The 20,272-nt window shown below is 37.1% G+C and overlaps 1 protein-coding gene across 9 annotated transcripts in view; it reads left to right on the plus strand.

Moving 5' to 3' along the window:
* The window catches only part of MAGI2 (membrane associated guanylate kinase, WW and PDZ domain containing 2), a 763,738-nt gene that overhangs the window by 237,854 nt on the left and 505,612 nt on the right, over positions 1-20,272 (plus strand). For all 9 annotated transcript variants that reach the window (XM_074869887.1, XM_074869888.1, XM_074869878.1 and 6 more), the window contains exon 2: positions 167-283. In XM_074869887.1, coding sequence (XP_074725988.1) covers positions 167-283 — 117 coding nt within the window. The remainder of the gene's footprint in view (positions 1-166; positions 284-20,272) is intronic.

The following is a 20,272-nucleotide window of genomic DNA, read 5'->3' on the forward strand; positions in this document are numbered from 1 at the left end:
ATTATACCAACTGCATGCATTATCAAGAACGATCTTAGTGCTTCTGTCATCCATCGTGGCAGAAACATGAAGGAAAATGAGCCACTGAGACTTTAGAAATGATTCATTGCTTCCATCAAAGCAATATATTTTTAAATCATGGTTTCACTTGTCTTTTCCTTGACAGGAGGCGTTGTTGATAAGGACCTTCGTCACTACCTCAATTTACGGTTCCAGAAAGGTTCGGTAGACCATGAGCTCCAGCAGATCATAAGAGACAATCTCTACCTCCGCACAGTGCCATGTGAGTAGGGTGGAGATGAACAAATCTGTTTTCTTAGTGGCAACAGACTATCTAAATTAATGCTGCTGAGGCCATTTGCAAGGCGTAAAGAGGTATACTGTAGATTAAGCAGTCTTCCTGTAAATAGATTTGTGGCTTGGTTCATGTCTTCCGCGTTACTGCTGAGAAACTGAACTGTGTAATGCTGACTTAATTTCTGAAAATGCATGGTGTTTTCAAAGTTGTGTTTCTCATAAACTGGCTCTAGAATAATAATATTTTTCTTCTGCAGTTTTATAAAGCACAAATTTAAAGAAAAAAAGCAGTTTTCTAGGCTGGTTATATTGATGTCCAACAGAGAGAGTTTGATTTGCATCATATTTCACAGTGTTATACATTGCATAATAATACCGTGGGGTTTAGAATGCAATAGGACAACAGAAGAAAGATGTAAACTAGGAAATTTTGTTGTTTAGGTGCAGCAGGCATGGCAATGAAACTTTGTACGGTCTTGCATACGTGTTCTTTTGTTGTTGCCTAACTCAATGGTATCTGTGTCTGAAATCTAAAATCATTTTTGCAGCTATTGACATTATTCACTTATTTCTGCAGTAGTTGTGAAATCAAGCAGGGTAATGTAAGCTGTGTCTGACTGTCAGGGCCATGCCTTTTAGAAGAGGTCTGCTTGACTGACAGACAGTATATCATTTAAAAAGGACTGAAGTTCTATTATTCTTCCCTTATAAAATAATTGGTTAGTAGACAAAAAATAGGGCCTTCTTGTTTTGGCAAAAATGGGTGCGCCTTTGAACTCTCAGGCTTGACACTGGATTGATAGGCAGAGGAAGGTATACTGAGTACGTGACTGTGCTATTTATATAGTAATGAGTGGATGCTCTGAAAGCTGTGTTATTGTGAATGATACTGTACATTTTTTCTTTCATTACGTTAAAGAATAGAGCTTTGAAAAGCTCCACCAAAAAAAGATGCTCAGGCATTTCATTTTTCTTTTGGAAGCTGAAGATTAATAAAGTCTTAATTTCAGGAGTTCCATTCATCCCTGATTAGAAAGGAAGGTGGAGAAAAACAAAAAATTATTACCTGTATGCAGACAATCAAAACCATTATGTTTATGTGAGATTTATGATGAATTAGGTTTGTCTGAAGGTTCTGAGAAGATCACAGTTGAAGTGCAAATGCAAGCACAAATATGTTTTGAGATTAAATCCCACCTCTTAGGATGTCTTGAAGGGTCGTTAGCATAGGACTATACTTATTAACAGCCCCCATACATGCTTGTTAATGATGGAGATCCAGATTAAAAAGAAGGAAAACCCAACAATATTGCAACTACTGCACACATGTAACAGATACTGTCCATTGGCAGTATGGGCACGATGAGTAGTTTTTGGGTTTGTTTTGTTTTTAATCAAGGCAATAATAATATTCTCGTTTGTCAAGTGAAATACAGTACACACAGAAGCACATTTATCGTTCTAAAAGTAGCACTACAACCACGAAGACCACAATTTGGAAACTATAAATACTTAATATTACCTGCTGTGACTTCTTCATCTTCTGTGTCATTTTATGTGGTTAGATTCTTAGGTCATTATCATATTACATATTGAGCATCTTTATGTAAGAACCAGATTTTAAAAAATAGTATAGTGTTGCAGATGACAGATGCTGAATTGCTGGATAAGCAGACATGTTCTTGGGTAGAGTGGAAGACTCTTCAATAGTGGTGGTAGAAAAAATAGCAAAAAATTAATACCCAGTGGCACATTTTCTTTGAAATTTTATTGAAAATCATATGAAAGTAGCCCTTCTCAAATGTAGGTATTTTAAAATAAAGAAAATAGTAAATGCAGACAGGGCGATATGTGGTTAACTAAAGAAGTTTCCATAATCAGGTAAATGAAAAGGACACCATCACATACATTGCAACCCAGATTTCCCCTCAATCATAATTGCTGTGAATCTTTTTTAATGCAATTGTATTCTATCTCCAGCATTCATGTTTAGGAGGGAAAATGTTCTCAATGTTTTCTTTTTTCCTATAACAACTAATTTTTGAATCATGAACTTACTTTTCAAGGATACTGGTATTCAAAATTTTCTGCTTTGACTAGAAAATTTTTTAAGCTCTGTACATAGTCTAAGAGTAATGGTTAGCCATCCAAACACTGTACTTTACAACTGTTATGGAGATTTCTTTAGTATGCAGCAGTAATATTTAACTGACTGTATCATTGCCCACAAGCTCACTTAATGAGTAGATTAGCCACATACTTATTACAAATCTTGCAACGGATGCCAACACAGCAAAAGCAGCACTCAATTTGCTCAAACTCTTGTGCAGAAAAATAGAGAGAGAAAGCCAACTGCAGGCAACATAGCCTTTATTTCCAGTGACAAAGTTGTAATTTAACAAGAAAAAAAAATCTGAAAAATAGGTGACAACCTTTTCCCTTTAAAAATGCACCTACAATCTTTCCTGTTATAGAGGTATAATTGCCAGTGAAACCAGGAGAAACTTTATAAGAGAGTTCTTGCCCTTGAGTTTTTACTGTTCTTTGCTTTTTGTTTGGACTGACAGCATTGGCCCTAGCAGCGCAGTGGGCATGACCACTGGTTTCTCAGCCTTCCAGGTCAGACTAAGGCATCTTCCACTTATATTTAATGAGTGAGTATTTTCTGTGAAACTAGGAACCAGAGAACTAAATCCATACCTATTTTAAACAGGATAAGCCAAATATAGTTAGAACAGGTAAGCCAGTATTTACTGGATAAGAATTTGAATTGTACATTATACAAGTGTACAACCCTGTGTGCACCAAAGGGTGGATGGGCAAAAAATGCATGCCGTGAGGATAATAGATCAATTCTGCCCTCAGAAATTGTCGCCCCTGTGGATGGAATGAATTGGTTGGGTTTGTGATCCTTACATTTCTCTATTCTTAATAATGCAGTGCCACTTTCTACCAAATTAGAAATGACCATGTAACCCTAAAAGTCAAATGCTGCTTTCTGTAAGTGGTTGCAGTTCTCAGTGCTGTATGAAATTGATTTTCCCTGCGTTGTCAACAGGAATTACACGCATATATCCCAGGGCAGAATGTGCGATTGTATTTGCAGCAGTTGAGATGCACCCGTTAACTAGCTCTGTCCCCAGAGCTGTGTGACAGCATTAATGAAACTAATACATAAATAAGAAAATGAAGAAAAAGTTCTGTTAATTTGAAGCTGAGTTAGAAAAGCAATAGAGTTTTCTACAGACAAGGTCAAGAAACTGAAACTTTTTTAAAGATACAGTATAGCAAGTAATATAAAAGAAAATATGCATTCTTGAGAAGGAAGACTGGGCAGTGGTCTTCTGTCAGGGCACAGGTCTTGTTTTCATGCAAGTAGGAGGACTGGACTTCAGGTGTTGGGGAATCAGAAGTAATACAGATGACAAATGTGCTGAGCATCTCAGAGAAAAATAAAGTGACAAAAGGTAGTTCTGGGGGAAAGAGAACTTCACAATTTTCCAAGTTCAGAAGATCTGACTGAAGTTTGTGTCATAAATTTTCTTCACCTTTTTCTGTTGTGTGGGTTTTTAGCATAGTTTTCATACCCTAAACTTATTTCTGAAGTTATTTAGGAGCACTAATCATTGAGGTTGTTCTACAATACAGAAAAATAGCCATGGTAAGAAGTGGTAGTTGTCAAGCACAGGTAAGCAGTATCTGACACTCTCTGTCCAAGTCCAGGGATCTGGAGAAAGGCCACGAAACATGTGTGAGACTCTGAATGTTATAGGCAGACAACAACTTAGCCATGCGGCACCTTGTGCCTCAAAGTGGTCTCAGCAAACTGCAGTTGCTGTGTGGGCAAGCAGCTTTCCAGTCTTTGCTAATGTGAGAAGAGATAGCTCTAACTTTGTGTCATTGCAAGGATAAAGCTTTGGGGAGACTATGTAACAGAAGAAAGCAGTTTTGGTAGTGACAGTTGTGGTCAGACCTGTCTCATTTGATATGTCCTTCCAAGCAATTGCAAATTCCATTTCTTTAAGAGCTGGCAAAATAGTGGAGCTGTGGATGAAAATAGAGTCTGTATGCTTCTTTCCCAGACAGGGTATGTGAAATAATAGTGGAAGACATTGTGATTAAACAGCACTGCAAAAAGTCAAACAATGACAAGCTGATTCATAGAAGTAAAAAATCATCTATTAATTTGAGGAGATTCTCATTGATATCCTCTGGGATATAACCTCAGATCGACAGTAGTTCAGCTGGATTATTCTACCCCACTCTACTGATCTACACCAGTGGAGGACATAGCCCAAAAATGCATCCTCCACAGTGATAATGTGAAGTAATTTAAAAAAGAAAAAAAGGCCAGAAAACCCAAACAAACCAAAAATCCAAAAGTTACAGGGATGAGGAAGTTTCCTTCCTAGTCTTTGCATTTAGAAAAAAAGTAGCAAGGAAAGAATGGAGAGGACTGAGTGTCTGGCTCAGGCTTACTGCACAGGATAATGCAGTATTACTATTAACATAGAAGTCTTGAGGAAGGATGGTTTAAGACTTTGTCAACAATATAGGAAAAAAGGTTCAGTTTGTGACTCAGCCACATGCTGTATGTGAGTGACCATGGACAAGAAATGCAGTCATTATGTGCTGCAGTTCCCCACATACCAAGTAGTGATAATAATTGCTTCTTTTGCTTAGTTTGCCTGTTGACGTTATGATTGCTCTGTGTTGGGTGAATATAATTAACACACTGAACTGCAAATATGAAACTGATGGACACTTAATAATATCCGTCCTTTCTGCTGTGACTTCTTATTTTTATCCATCTTCAGTGAATAATTAGGTCCTCGGGTCATTTAGAGTGACTTTAAGAGCCTCATTTTCAAATACAATTTTGTTCTATTCTATATTAGTATAATCTGGTCTATATATAAATAAATTTAACCTACATGCTGCCATATTGTCTGTGTACTATTGAAATGTTATATATTACAACATGCTCTTCTGTTTATTGTCTAGTCCTCTTCCCAGAAGAGAAGATATACGCAGTAATTTTTTTTTTTTTTTTGGGGGGGGGGAGGGGGTCTGGACTTGGTTTTCTTTGTCATATATGGCAAAGGTAGTGCCATTAGCTTTTTTTCATATATTACAGTTTCATATATTTTTCTATAGGTTTGATCAGTGTCAAAAGTATGTTTCAAGAGTGAAAATTCAGTGCACAGCTTTGTTCTTAAACAAATTAGCCCAGATATCATCAGTTAAAAGATCTGCCAGTTTGACGTCATATGGAATTATTGTTAGGATAAAATAACCTGTGCTTAGCACACCATGCTGCCAAGAAGTGTCCGCATCACTGGAAATAACTATGTAACTTTAGTGACTACTTTATTCTCTCAGACAGTGTTATTGCTTAGACTTGACTTTGATGGCTCAGAATAGAGCAATGCAGAGCTCTAGGGAAACGTTCTTCTTGTGTATCTAATGGAGCACACCTCCAAGGTGTATTTTAAGCGGAATCATTGGCAAGCGTATTCAGCCTTTTTTGTATCTCAAGCAAAATTAAACCAAATCAGATAATTAATGTGAGCTAAGGGCCCCACTGTGCTATACACAGCACAGCCACATGTACCAAAAGATGATGAGGAGGTCAGTGCTTCAAATAACCAACAGCCTCAATAGAAGAGGCAAAGAACAGTTGACAAAGAAACCCACAACACAGACAGTGCCGGAGCTGACTTGCATGAGGTGGAGTGGTGGTTAAACTGGTGCCTGTGGACCTTGCTTTCTTTTCCACTGCTACATTTAGTATTCCTAATTACCTCCTGGAAATGCACAGAGTACACTGACCTGTTTCTCTGAAGACACTGGGTATGTCTGGTTAAAAGAGATTGGCTTATGCATCTTTGTATTGACTTTTCCATGTGATTTTATGGGGGTTTTTGTCTGTTTCAGAGCAGGGGGATAAAGGTTACAGTCAGCACTGTGCTGTCTCTCAGTCAGTGGGCACAAAGCATTGCTCGAGCTCAGTGTGTGTTCGGGCTGTGGGCACTGCATTGCCATCAGTGGGAAGCAGTGGATGAAAAGAAAACCAAGAAAAACCAATTTTGTTTTTTATTTCTCAAATTGAATTATGATTTTATCTTAATTAACATGTAGGGTAAACAGATGCCAAAACTATGTCTACAAATAACAATGATGATAGAAAATACTGTACTGTTTGTTAGTCATGAAAGAGAAAACACATAATTTCTGTCACCTTTTCTCAGAAGTTTCTCAGCTCTACATATTGAAGACATCAACTCTCAGCTATTCAGTGACTAATACATCTGCTTTAAATACTCACCTTAAAATAACAGATATCCAAAGACAATAAATACTGTTCCAGACAAAGCGGAGATGGAATGTGGTATAACTGCAGTATGAAGTGAGAAGAGATGTAACAAAATAAAGAGCACTAGTTGTGTACCACTTAAGATATTACAGCTTGACTGTCCCATAAAAGATCATCTGAAGACAGTAGGATGATTTCATTGGCTGTACAGTTACAACAGTTTGTGCTTCTTTGAGGTCCTTGCACCCAGATCACATCTGTAAGAAAGTGAGACAGCTAACTCCCCCCCACTCCCATTCTTTCGGCTCCTTCATTACGTTTTTTCTGCTCCCATAAACACTGTGCTTTTCTCTCCCATTTTCAAAATCAAATCATCCAAAATCAGTAAATTTTTTTATACTGCAGTGCCAACATAAGTTATTTGATGCACTGCCAACTGGAGAGCTGACATAATACCACTGAAGTTACTAGAAGTTTTTGCAGTGAAAAAAAGGCAGGAAAAAGTTCTGAAATTGCAAACCTAACCTTTTTTTAAGCAGTTTTCCTACAAAAGAGTATCACATATCTTCCTTAAGTGATGATAACCGACATGTCATTTAAAGACTAATGTCTATGTCAAGCAGCTTGGGTTGCTAATCATATCTGTCTGTAATTAGTGATATATGATATAACACATGCATAATTCCAGATGAGAAGTTTAGTTACAATATTTGTGCTCGTTGCCCTCAAGAATCAGTCCATTTTTCTTTTAACTTTGAGGAAGCTTTCTAGTGTTGCAAAATTAGTTCTCTAATTCACATGATACTGAAAGGATAAAGGATAGTGGCAGTTTAAAATTAATTTTTATGATAACACTAATCTTATTGATTACTTGAGAACTAGCAGGAAACTAGAGGGACAATAGCATGAATCTGTTAAAGTACAGCAAATAATAGAAGAAGCCACAATTAACTTATTTTTACAAGTACAAGTCATAGTTCTTGACTCATCTAAAGAAGCTTGAAGTTTGGGTAGAGAATATGTCTCCCCATGACAGTAGGCTTCCAGCCTGTACTTAGATATACTATTGACCTTTTTCCTGAAATAACAAAACTGTCTTTGAAATTATGAGAATTACAGATATGATTAACAAAAACTGCAGCATTCCTATGATTTCTAAAACATTTTTTTTTATTTACTACATGATCTTCTTGAATTGACTACTTGATATTAAAAGATTTTAAAATATATCCTCTAGATTAAATTTAACCTCCATCTACAGTCAAATAGGTCAAAAAAATGTTTGGGTTTTTTTTTTCTTGGGGGAAGCAGAGGTACTTTATATAAAGGCAGAAGCACATGCCAGATTGTGATAAAGCATGGGGAATGCAATTCACCTGGGAACATTAGAACTGCTTAGACTGAAGTTGCCTCAAAAAGCTTCTTAATTTTGGAACTTCTCATGTCTTTGGATGACCTTTGGATTTTTTGTCTTTCTCAGTATCATTTAAGGCCTTTTTTTAATCCTCTTTGTCTTCTCACAGTCTGTAGAAGATAAACTGTCAGAGACAGTGGATAATCTTTAGTTTACTTGGTGATTTTCATGTGAAGAACAACTGAGCAGTGAACATGGAGCACCAACAGCTGCTCTTAGAAATTCAGAACAATAGCAACAAAAGAAAAAGAACAGGAGTTGTGTGAAAAAATCGATATTCAGAATTGGATGCCCAAATTAAGCTACTAAATCCATATTTGCATCATTGAATAAAAAGGTCCAATATCAATTTTGGCAGGATGTGCTTCTTTTGTTTTTCTCTTCTGGGGCTTTCATCTGCAGTCACAATAAAAGAAAATCAATGGTATTGAGGATGGACTTCCTTGTTAATAGATCATTTGGTGCATATTGAGCAATTTATGGAAATTGTTAAGCAGTTGGCCAAGTCTGGGTTCACCAAATAACCAGCTTGCTCACATCTATGTCTCTGAGGTGCACCTGCAGTTCAGTAGCCTCACACCAACTGGAGCTCAGGTCCTGCTGATTTGTTTGGACACCGTGCTATGTGCCACTGCTCTTTTCCTTTAAAAAAGGTGACTACAATGCATTAATAAGATTATACAACTACTTAAAGCTTTTTTCCAACCTTTGAGATATTTGTCATATACCCACCTTTGGAGAACAAGGTACCCCTCTTTTTTTCTGTGTTTTATGAAAAAAGGAAGAATTTCAAATCTTCTGTGCATGATAAGCCAAGGTCAATGGACTAATACCTCTAGTGACACCATGTCTTAGATTCAAAAGTAGCCTAGCTAGAATAAATCCTTTTGAAGAAAAAAAATATAGAGAAGGAGATTAAAGAGGTGCTTTTTAACATCTGAAGAATGAATAATGCTTTGGTGTCACCAATAGGAGTGAGATTAATTTATAATTTACTGGTGGAAAACTGTTACGTGAAACTCTTTTCTGCAAGTCCTTTACTTTTTATTTCCCTTCATCCTGAGGTACCACTGTCCTGGTTTTGTCCCGTGACAGATTTTCACAACTTTATATTTCTCCCGTATCTCCAGTTTTTGATTCTACCCAATGCACTTTCCTTATTCCAATGTATTACTGTTATTAACACATCAACCTCTTGACTAGCTATCAATCTAATATGGATAATTCAAATCATTGTGTCAAATTTATTTCAATGATTCTGAATATGGAAATGTTCTTACTGTGGAGATGGCAGAAATATATTTTGGTTTAAAAGAATTATTATAATAATGCAGAGGTTCCAGACTGTATTTCAAATGAAAGCAGCAATCTGGATTTAAATGAAGAAAAGTTTTGTAATTTCAGCTTTAAAATTCTTGTCTTTCAATTTTAAAAGGTTGGCATGGACATACATAAAAGGGTCTAGAAAACAATATACTTTTCAGTTAAGAGATTAGATATTTTTAGTATTAAATTTCATAATAATGAATTATATCTGCCATTATTTTATCAATGTATTTCCTTTGTGTTTTTGTTGAAAATAATCAGTAATACATGTGATATGTTGCTAAGATATTTTCACATTTTTCACAAAAATAGTGGACCATTTTATATGTCAGAAAGAATGAAATTCACTCTAGGCTGCTGATTGTGTACTCTCTAATTGTGTTCTAGTGGCCTTTAGATAATGACAAAATGCATGCCACCACTTATTTCAAGTCATCATCAGTATTTTCTGATTCCCATTTTTGGTTTTGATTGACTGATAAGCTTTCCTTTTCAACTCGCATTGGTACTGATTTGAGTTCTTCAACTCATGTTGGTACTGACTTGACTAGATGCTTGACCTGTCATTTGGCATTTGTTAATCTTAGAGAAACACAGTAACATCGGGTTTTGGAGGTTTTTTTCCAAGCTTAAAATCAAAGCCACCCTACCCCATCTTGCAAAAATAGAATCTTTTTTTTTTTTCTCTGCAGAAGTAGTTGTGGAGCACTTCCTGGAAAGTGATCGCAGGTATGTCAAGAGTCATGCAGTAGAGCTTTGTCCTGTTATGACTCACTTATTTCACAGGAGAGTTCATTTAATTGGCAAATGCACATTGCTACTCCTTGAAGAGCTCTTAAAATCCAGAGAATAGCCTGTCATTTAATGACTTTTAATTCATTGGAAGATGTAAACTATGGTAGCATTCAAAATGGTTTGGCAAGATTTCCTTTCAGAAGCCATTTTTACATAAGAGTTCCTGTTTGTAGTAGCAGCATCTGTTTAAAAAAACCCCAAACAGCAACAAACAAACAACCCAAAACCAAAACAAAAAATCCTCTTGTTCCTTTAGAGATGTTCTGCATTGACTTCCACTAAAATGTTGACTGATTCTGAGCCTCTGCAAGTTCTGTTATCAGCACTACTACATCTGTTGATTGGGGTTGTGTTGCTGGTGTAGCAACTCTCTTCCCTTCACTGCTTTGGATACCACATTTAGTGAAGAGCTGGGCTACTGCCTCTTCAGTCTATCTATGCAAACCCTCCATAAACCTCTGTGTAGCTGCTCTGTTCCGCACAGTCTCATATAATAAAAACGCTTTCCCTCTTTTGCCCTGCCAGAGGGAGTGACTGGGAAAAAGAGAGTATCAGGAACGCATGACTATACAATGTTATTATACAGTTGTTAACATTCTCAGTTAATAGTTGCAATATACACAAGTTAGCATAACTTGGTGCAAAGCTCCTCAGTTTGCCATCATCGTGCATCTCCTCCTGGTTGCCCCATGCTTTATTTTATTGCAGCTGATGAGGCCCAGCTGGCTGCATACTTTTTTTTCTATTTTTCCTGTCTGAATAGAAACAATTTATTTGCAAAAGATGGCAAAATCTTTCCAGGTGTATGAGTGCAGGTAATTTAAAGCATTATGGGCAGACTGAGGCTCCTCCAGTTATTTTACAGCTTTTTGCAAAGAATTAATCTTGCACTGATGGGAATACTTGGTTATACCAAGTCTGTGGAGTGGACGTTTTATCATTCCTCATTAAACCCATGTCCCTATATATTGTCAACATCAGTGCCTAATCATTCTTATTTTCTTGTTATGAATAGCTTTGTATGATTTAAGAAGTGTAAAGCAGAAGATTATACTTTGTATGTTAATCTTGTAATATCTAATCAAAGTAACTTAGAATAATATGGCTTGCAATTACATTTTTAAGATGAAAAGAAAATATTTTTAAACTAGAGGCAACAAAGAGAATCTTTAATTAAAGATGGTGATGCTAATACACTACTGAAATTGGGAAGTGTTAGAGTAAATTAAAACTAAGTTAAAAGCATTAAAATATGGTGTCTGAGTTGGCACATCACATTCACTTAGTGGCCAGCACTACCCGAATACTGCTGTGAAGAAGCTGGTATCATTACAGCTAAAACATCTTGGTAGTATATACAGCTTACAGTGCCAAGTTTTCATGTGTCTGAACAGGATGAAATAGGAGGTGATTGCACGTATGTCAAAAACTGCCCTAGGTGCCTAAAGCCATCATTCATAGTCCAGTTCCTTTATACTTCCATAGCAATGTAAAGGACCTCAGAGTTAGAACAGCAGAGAGACATAGGTAGGTTTAGGTAGACTTTTAGTTCTTGTCTAGATCTGTGGTCATCAAAATCCATATTCTTTTGCCATCTAACTTTAAAGAGAGATAAAATTCTTACTTGCTTAACTTTTCATCAGTACAAGTACTTAAGTGTCTGTAACACTGGTCTGGGCAGTCACATGAATGTCCTAGCTCATGTCAGGATTGATTCTATTATGGCAAACATTCAGGTCCCCCAAGGAGTACATTTTCTAGATGTTCATGTAAAATAAATCAGGTACCATACAAAGCATGGTAGAAGTCATTGCTTTGGTTAGAAAACATTGCTGGTGGAGAGAAAAGAGAAGCACTCTGTGTTGTTGACTCCATATTACTAAGCCTTGGCTGACTCCCCACTCATCAAGCTGGTGGTTTGGTGTCTGACTTCAAGCCTTCAGTGACTGGGCAGGGAAAGAAAGTTTATGACTTGAGGTTTTAGACAGGTTGAAGAAGGTGGCTTACACCTATGCTAATGCTTAGATGATGGAACTTTGTAAGTCCAGTCCATACAATAAGCAAGGCTCTTTCCCAAATATACCTCAAGGTTTATATCCTCTAGATAACCTAGTACAGTTACCTTCTGAAGCATAGGATAAAAATCAGGCTGGCTTTATATTTCTTTTTCTCTTCTTTCCTTCTAAGTCCTGTGAGGAGATGGAAAAATCTACAGCTGAGTAGTGAGTCATTCTACTATTCAAGGTTTCATTCAAGGAGTACGTGAAATAATGTAGAGTGCCCCATCGATTAACAAAGGCTGTGGGGCAAGGTTTTTTTTCCCTGTGCATCATGTAGAATGAGGTTAGCTATAATATATGTTATCTAATCTTTAGTTTATCTTTGTGTGCTTCAAAAATAATGATAATTTTCTATAGGGCTTCAAAACTTGCCATGAGATCATCAGTCACTTTTATCTACAATGCAAATGCATGTGTAGTTGTACCAAGATTTGGGCACCAACTCACTGCTATTTAAATACACAGTTAAAATTGTACTGACTCAGAAACATGGAAATTAGAGCCAGAAACAATTTAGTAATCTGGATTTTAAAGCTGTCAGAAAATAGTTGTCATTCTGGTTTTGTACTTTATAATGCCATGTCCTGGACGAGAGTGATGAATTTTGGAGAAAATCCTTCCTTTCATCATCTTCACAAAGAGAGAGCATTTAATTACTCCTGTTCTTTCCTGTCATTATCCTCAATTTGCATCTCTCAATTCTGATATGTCTGGTGGACTTTTGTAGAGATTTTTACTTTTCAGACTCTTCTGAGTAAAATGCAAGATTATTTCTGGCCTGGATCATGGCTGTTTGTTCTGAACTGGAGAAAAGAAGTGGAAGAAAGGCCAGGATATCTGAGGGATTCAGTAGTGACCATGCTTCCACTAGCTTGCATTCTTTCCAGAAAATATTGAAGTGCATGAGTCACTGTGTTTCTAAGAGCTTTTTTGCCTACTAAGTTGAGGAAAATATCCAAGCTCTGTGCTTTAAAAAATTTATTTCTGTTAAGTAGTTCCTATTTTATTGAAATGCTTTTAAAAGTTTTGAAAAAGCAGTAAAGTCTGAAAGAAAAGAGGCTTCTGCAAGATGCAATTATACTGTCTCTCTTTTTCTGTCTTTTATTAAATGTGGAAGACTTGAGCAACAATAATAAACATAAGAAAATGTTAGTTCTTGTATAATCCTCTATTAGCATCATAAAAGAGAATTCTGAATAAAGATTAAAGGCTTGTTTTTTTTAAAAAAAAGGTTGCAGATTTAAGTTCTCCCTTCTACAAAAGAAAGAATCTTAAAAGAAGATGAACATGAAAGAAAATGGAAAAGATAAAGTAGAAGGGTTTGTTATAAAGACAAATGTCTTCGCGTCTTGTGCCTGATATTTTTTCATCCATCAGACAGTGGAGTGACCTGAAATGCAGACGCATCATGGGGGAAACTGAAGTGCAGCTTTGTCCTTTAGCTCAGTATAGACCCTGGAAGTGATGTTGTCGTTTTTCAATAGGGGTTTCATGCAGTGAAGCACGTATACCAACATTTCCATAATGATATACCAACTGATATATCTTCTGTTGGTAACTTTAGGTCAAGTGAACCTAATAATGACTTCAAAATTTAAAGGTTCTAACTAAAATTCTAGAAATAAGGTCGCAATGGTTTGTACTGAAGGAACAACCCTTATAGAGTTGCCTTTCAAGGTCATGGGTAAAGCTCAGTAAAAAGACATTAAACATTTATGTACCATATATATCACTTTCAATTTTAAAAAGCAAAACTCCCTTATAAATTCCTTACAGCTCATTAGTCACTGCAAGATTCTAATGGTAATTTTTACTGAGTTTGGAACATGGAGGGGTTGCTGAGGGTGTGTGTTTAAATACATTATGGCCAGAGGCCAGATGGTGCTCTCATAGAAAGGCAGAAGTCTTCCTGACTTGGGCAAGAGCTTCCTGAGGCTCACAGCATTGCTGTCATCGTTAAGAACACGTTATGGCATGGACTGCAATGTAAAGTATAGTAACTGCTCTTTTACTCTGCTTTGGAAATGTCTGTGCTCATAAACTGTTACCAAAGACTAGACAAAAGCTGAATTTGAAGAGAAGAATTATGGTTTTGGAGAGACAGTAAACTCTGAGCAAAAAATGCACCTCTTATCCTCCCATTGAGTGACTCCAGTGACCTCCCAGGTCTCAGGGTACATGACACAGGATTAGTCCACATGGCAGTTGTCTGTGAAGCCATTTGGGTGGTGGAGGGAACATGTAGGTAACTTCTAAAGATAAATTTATAAAGGATTGTGTGATACATTGAAAATTTTCTAAAATTTCCAGATATTTTTAATACTCAGTCTGAAACCAAGCCACTGTTTTAGATTGAAGATCACCATAAATCCAGTTGAAAAAATACATGCAGTTGAAAAAAAAGGCAGAACATTTTGTGTTTCATTTCTTAAAGCCTTTTCTGAAGTGATTACTATTTATTTCCCTATTTCTGCTGTGACTGATCTTAAAAGGAGGAAGGTCACTACCACCTTATCCTGGTTTAGGCATTGAAAAAAACCTCTAAGTCTCTTGAGGGATGATTTTAACCTACTAAGTGAGAACATAAACCAAGTTACATAGGAAATGTGCAGTGGCACAGTCATAACTTGGAGCGCAGTTTTACCTGCTTGAGTGAAACACCATTATGAACTTTCATTGAGTTGAAGTGAGAATTAATTTAGTTCTCTATGTCCCTGGTAGAATTTTGTTGAATTACTACAGGACTTAACTTTCTGCGTCCTGTAAAATAATGCATGGTTTCCCCACACAATACAGTGATGTTTATAGCATCTTAATTTTCTTTCATTATGTGATTCCATGTAGCACCTATAAAGATGTGATCTGCAGAACACTAGCAGTCCTTCAAAGTTAAAGCTTAAGCAGATTGATGTCGTTAGGTCCATTAAACTGAAAGCACAAAGCATTTCACATTGCTGGCCAGAAGGATTAATAAAGGTGCAAGAGTTATATAGAAATAAGAAAACCATGAGTAATTATGGAAACTAGACTCTCAACCTGATTATTCCAGAAGTCATGCACAGGGGGCTATCCAGTGCTCTGGTGCTGCCTTCTTCCAGTCTGCTTCTGTTCTGGTGCATGATCATGGCATGAGGTTGAAAATGTCTTTTATTTTCTGTTAGGTACGCCATCATACATGTTAAATATGTGCTTATGAAACTGCTTCTGATTTAGTGCCATAACAACACAGAAGGAGGAGAGAGAGGTGATTTGCTAGAGAGAGAGGAACATTTAAAATGGGTTGGTCTGTATTTTGGTTCGTACCATGTATGTACATCATTGCTCAGTGCTGCTCTGTTCCCCGTGAGTTGTGTACGGTCCCTGTTTGCACAGCGTTGCGCAGAACCGCAGTGTGTGGCAGATAGAGAAACGTGTGTCTCTGGAGTGCTCCATACGGGGGTGTAGTCTCCCCTTCATACCCCAATTCTCCTTTCATACCCCAAAGAGAGAACACAGGAAATGTGGGAACACTTAAAGAGTAATTTCCTTGGCCAGTATGGGGTGGCCACTGGCAACAACACACAGTCCTACCCCTTTCAAGGTGATGGTTGTGTCTGCGCTGGAAAAACCACACAGAGATGAAAGAAAATAGTGACTCTGTAGACTGGTGGGAAGGGATTTCTTTCCTTTCATGTCCATTTATAAAAACATATGACATAGTTAAATGTTCCATTAGCTTTGTCTTCACTGCTCCGTGAATCTCTCACAGAAGTGTACTTCCAAGGTTATTTTCCAATGATACGTGCTGCCAGGTTTGAGATGAGAAAACTGATTCTGAATGATATAGCCTAATTTTCACTTCTGGGAGCTGAAGAATATCACATCATCTTGGCAAATATTTTTCTGCAGCTATTATATCAAAGCAACTGTAGAACTTTTCAAATATGTCCCTTAGCACACACGTAGGGATTTTTGGTTTTTTTTTTTTTTTTTTTCTTGTTCTGTGTACGATTGTTTAAAATATTGGGAAACAGAGTCTGGGTTATGTTCTCATTGTCCTTGGTTAGATTCATGATTCTGGCCAACTCCTTTGTTAAATCTGGGCCATATACTACTCCTCTTTCTGTGTCACTAAAAAGCTTGAGCAGAGGAAAACAGCCACAGTCCTACAGCGTGGGAGAGACTAGCAGCAAAGAGAACTCAACCTCACCTTCCCAGCTCCACAAATGAGTTCTGCAATAGTGTAGGGAAGAGATGAGTATAGATAATCAGGCTCTACTCTAAGTACATGGGTTCACTTATCAATGCCAGAAATATATGAGCGTAACTTTGTTCATTCTCTGCAGGCAGAGAAGCACCACTATCTCTCTGCTAAGAATTTGGGCTTGTTTGCCATCAAAAGAGGCAAGAATTTGGTTCTCTGTATTTCACTCTATCCATGAATACAGTAGTTCTACAGCAATGCTGTCAATTGAATATAATGCCGCTATTGTCTATTGTTCATACAGAACAGTTGAACAATGGGTCAGGATTCTGCAAGATATTTCAGATGAGCAATGCCATAAAAATATAAATAATTATTATTAGAGTTGTTTGGTGATTTGAAGAAACATTATATTTTGCATAAATGCAAAGAAAAGGATTTGGCAACTAAATAAACCACTATTTAACTTTTAAATTTTCTTTTCAATTTCATCTGTTTTATTTTTTCTCCTTTGTTGTATCATTCAGATTAAAATTCAGTGCATGACACCTAAAGCATGCGTCACAATTCTATTTCTTTCTAGAAAGGCTGAATTATCTATTTATCTGCTGGTGTTTGAATCTATGTAAATGTTATATTAATTATGCTATGTGTTGTTGCCTATTCATACTGCCTGCAGTTACTGTATTCATACATGTAGAGAGAACACAATGCCTAAACAGATTGCAGATGTGAAGGGATCCATATGTCCTTGGTAAGCCACATACAGCATCCTGTGAGATCAAGGACTAAAGTGTAGTACTTGCAAGGACTTTGGTGGAACAGGGGACTTGGAGCATGTGAAAAGCTGTAACTTACTGATTTAATAGCTGAATTAAGTCTGCAGCTAGAACTCTTCTCAACCTCTTTTGGAACATATTCTGTACAGTGAATTTTAATTTAGTATTCTTAAGAGTTTCCATTGTTCTGAATATATACCAGCAACCAATTCTCTGCTGGTGTCAATCAGTATAACTTCATTACTGTTGGGGAGTTTTGGAGATTAGCACTGTCTCAGGCTTTAACCTTGTTATGATATCCAGGAAACATCAAGTTCCATTTCCAAATGATTACTGAATGCTAACAGCTCTCTTGATTTTACTGATATAGATTGGCACAAATGGCTCTGATCATTGCTGAGCTAAATATGTTCTCGAAATAGCAAAATAATTAAATTGCTAGTTTTGTAGCATTTTTCTATAGAGACTTGTAAAGTGCTTAGTTCTCCAGAATTACAAAAGAAATTAGGTAAAAGTTTTTTCATAGAACTGTAAAAGGTTGCAAATGTGAAAAGCAGGAGCTTTATTGTTTTCTTTAAATAATATATTGTTATTGTCAATTCCATAGTTAAACAAAAAAGCAAAAAAACAACAAAGAGCTCACCCTCAAGTTCAACTTAAGAAAACTGTTTTCATTTATTTTTATGTTTTTGAAAGAATTCAATTTTGCACACTAATTTTGCAGCACAGTGAAGTGCCAATTTTCATAATTGGTGCCTGGGAAGGGATACCTTTGCCAAGGTAATTTCTGTCACTTCCCCTCATTTTTTTCTTCAATTTTAACCTCTGAAAATAAATGTCATGTTGTAGCTTAAACACTGTTTTAAGCAATAGCATGCCTGAATGCAGCTGTAATTGAGGATCTACCTACTCTGCCTTTTACAAAATTGGCGTAGGCTTCACTGCTAAACCCAGGTGCACTGATCTCAGTTAAAGGCAGGGTGAAAAACTGCAATTCTGTGTGGTCTCATTTTCATAAATGTGATTCTGATTGGGGCTATTTTAGCCCACATGTGCCTCTGTGAATAGAGGCAGAGCAGTAAGACAATGGACTGGAACTGTTCATATAGGCAAAAGGTGTTCATTTCCTTGAAAGAAGAGAACAGTAGATGTTGGAGGAAGACCGTATATTTTTATGACAAGAGGAGGAAGATCATGTTTTTATCTTACCATCCTTATGAAGAGATCAGTGATAAACCAAGAGGTTTTGAGGAGCAGATGTAAGTCATAGGATTCAGTTACTTCAGTGATGATTTTTTGACAAGGAGTGACTTTTGTAGAGGAGGAATTCAGGCTGTTCCAGGGATTTTCACCACAGTACAAGCAAGGTCAAAAGAAACAGGTAAGAGTGAATCAGGACAACAGTTTGGTAAACAAGACCTAACTAGGGACAGAGACAGGGAAAAAGAGAATTAAAAAATCAGAAAGAGTTGGCAGTGGTGGATGATGAGATGATGGAGAGGAGATTCAACCATTGAGATCTGACCTCCTTCTGAAAAGTCAGAAGCTGTGTAAACAGCCTTTTGGTCAGTGGAAATGTTGAATTACACCTTTTAGATGAAAAAGTATATGAAAGGTAGAAAATCTGTTGCAGCATGGCTGTTGCAGTCAGTAAGATGAACATGACAGGTTGAGAAGCACAGAAAAGAGAAGCGAGAGGAGCAGTCCAGAAAGATGGCTAATGGAGTTGGTGTACAGCTTGTCTGTAGATGACAGCAATGAGCAAACAGGGAGGAGGGAAGATGGCATTGAACAATCAGAAAGAGTAGGACAGATACAGGACAAAGACTTCAAAACAGAAAGAGTGAAGGTGACAGATATCCCTAGTCAGGACGAAGGACCCGAAAATAGGGATTGTAGGAAAGCTAGAAGGCTTGTTGAGAGATGGCATCTGCCCAAACAGTGCCTGACATGTGCAGGTATGTTGATAAGACATGAGCTTCCTCTGGAAGTACTGGATGGATGTGATCTAATGGGGTGGTCTGGGAGGTTGCAGCGCTAGCATAGGCATCAGGCAGTGGTAGTACAGCCCTTCTCAGCTGGTGTATGAGTTAGGATGCCATGCTAACATTGCTCTCCAAGTTACCACCCAAACTACAGGCAGGTTGAGCTTGTGTACACTTGCACTCATTTATGTTGATTTTCTGCCTGAGAACTAAGAATCAGAAGAGAGTGAGATTAGGCTGTGGGGTCTTGTGATCATGGCTTCAGAGACAGCAGGAGGGTAGATGGAGGAGGTGGGCGTGAGGTTCTCTAAGGCAAATGAAAAAAAGAGGGTATCGAAGTGGCAAACCTTTGGGCGAAATACTGTGACAGGATCATTAAAGTTTGCATTATAATAGAAATCCAAAAGGAGATGAATTAAAACAACTACTAAACTATGACATTTTCTAATTTTAGAGTGTTATGGTTTACAACTGTAATAATGTTCTTCTGTCATAACTTACACAGTAGAGATAGTAATACACATTTTTTTCCTCGGTGGGAATGACAACATGTGGGGGGGGAGGGGCAGGGAGAAATTTAGATTTTTATCTTGCTTTTTTCCTGCCTATAGTACTGACAACACTGAACAGTACTGTGGGAATAAAAAGTTTTGAAGCTCAGTTTTATGTAAAGTAACTACAGCTTTCAGTAAAAGTGAACGCTGAAACAATTTCTTAGTAGGAAACACAGTATCACTTCAAATAATAAAAGAAAAATTTTAGTTGGTCTTATCAGGGAGATTTTCTGCACATAGATTTACACTTCTTTCAAATCTCTTTATTAGTTTTATACAATCATTCTGACATTGTTGGAGGGAAGAAAAAAATATGTGTTGGCAGTTGCAGCTAAGAGTTTGGAGTGATGCAGAAAACAAAGATAAGGAAATATTCTGGAAAGGTAGAAGCTTGCTTAGAGCATGTCTAGTCCATAAAATTGAGATTATGTTGTTTATTTACAGTAGCTGTGTAAAGCTTATGTGAGCCATGAAATAATTAACAAAATGTGAGACAACTAGTTCATCATCTTTGTGCCAAGCAGGGATTTATATACCAGCTGGGGAAGCCAGCTGGATTCTTT

Source organism: Strix uralensis, chromosome 5 (genome assembly GCF_047716275.1).
Source record: "Strix uralensis isolate ZFMK-TIS-50842 chromosome 5, bStrUra1, whole genome shotgun sequence".
NCBI classification, from domain to species: Eukaryota; Metazoa; Chordata; class Aves; order Strigiformes; family Strigidae; genus Strix; species Strix uralensis.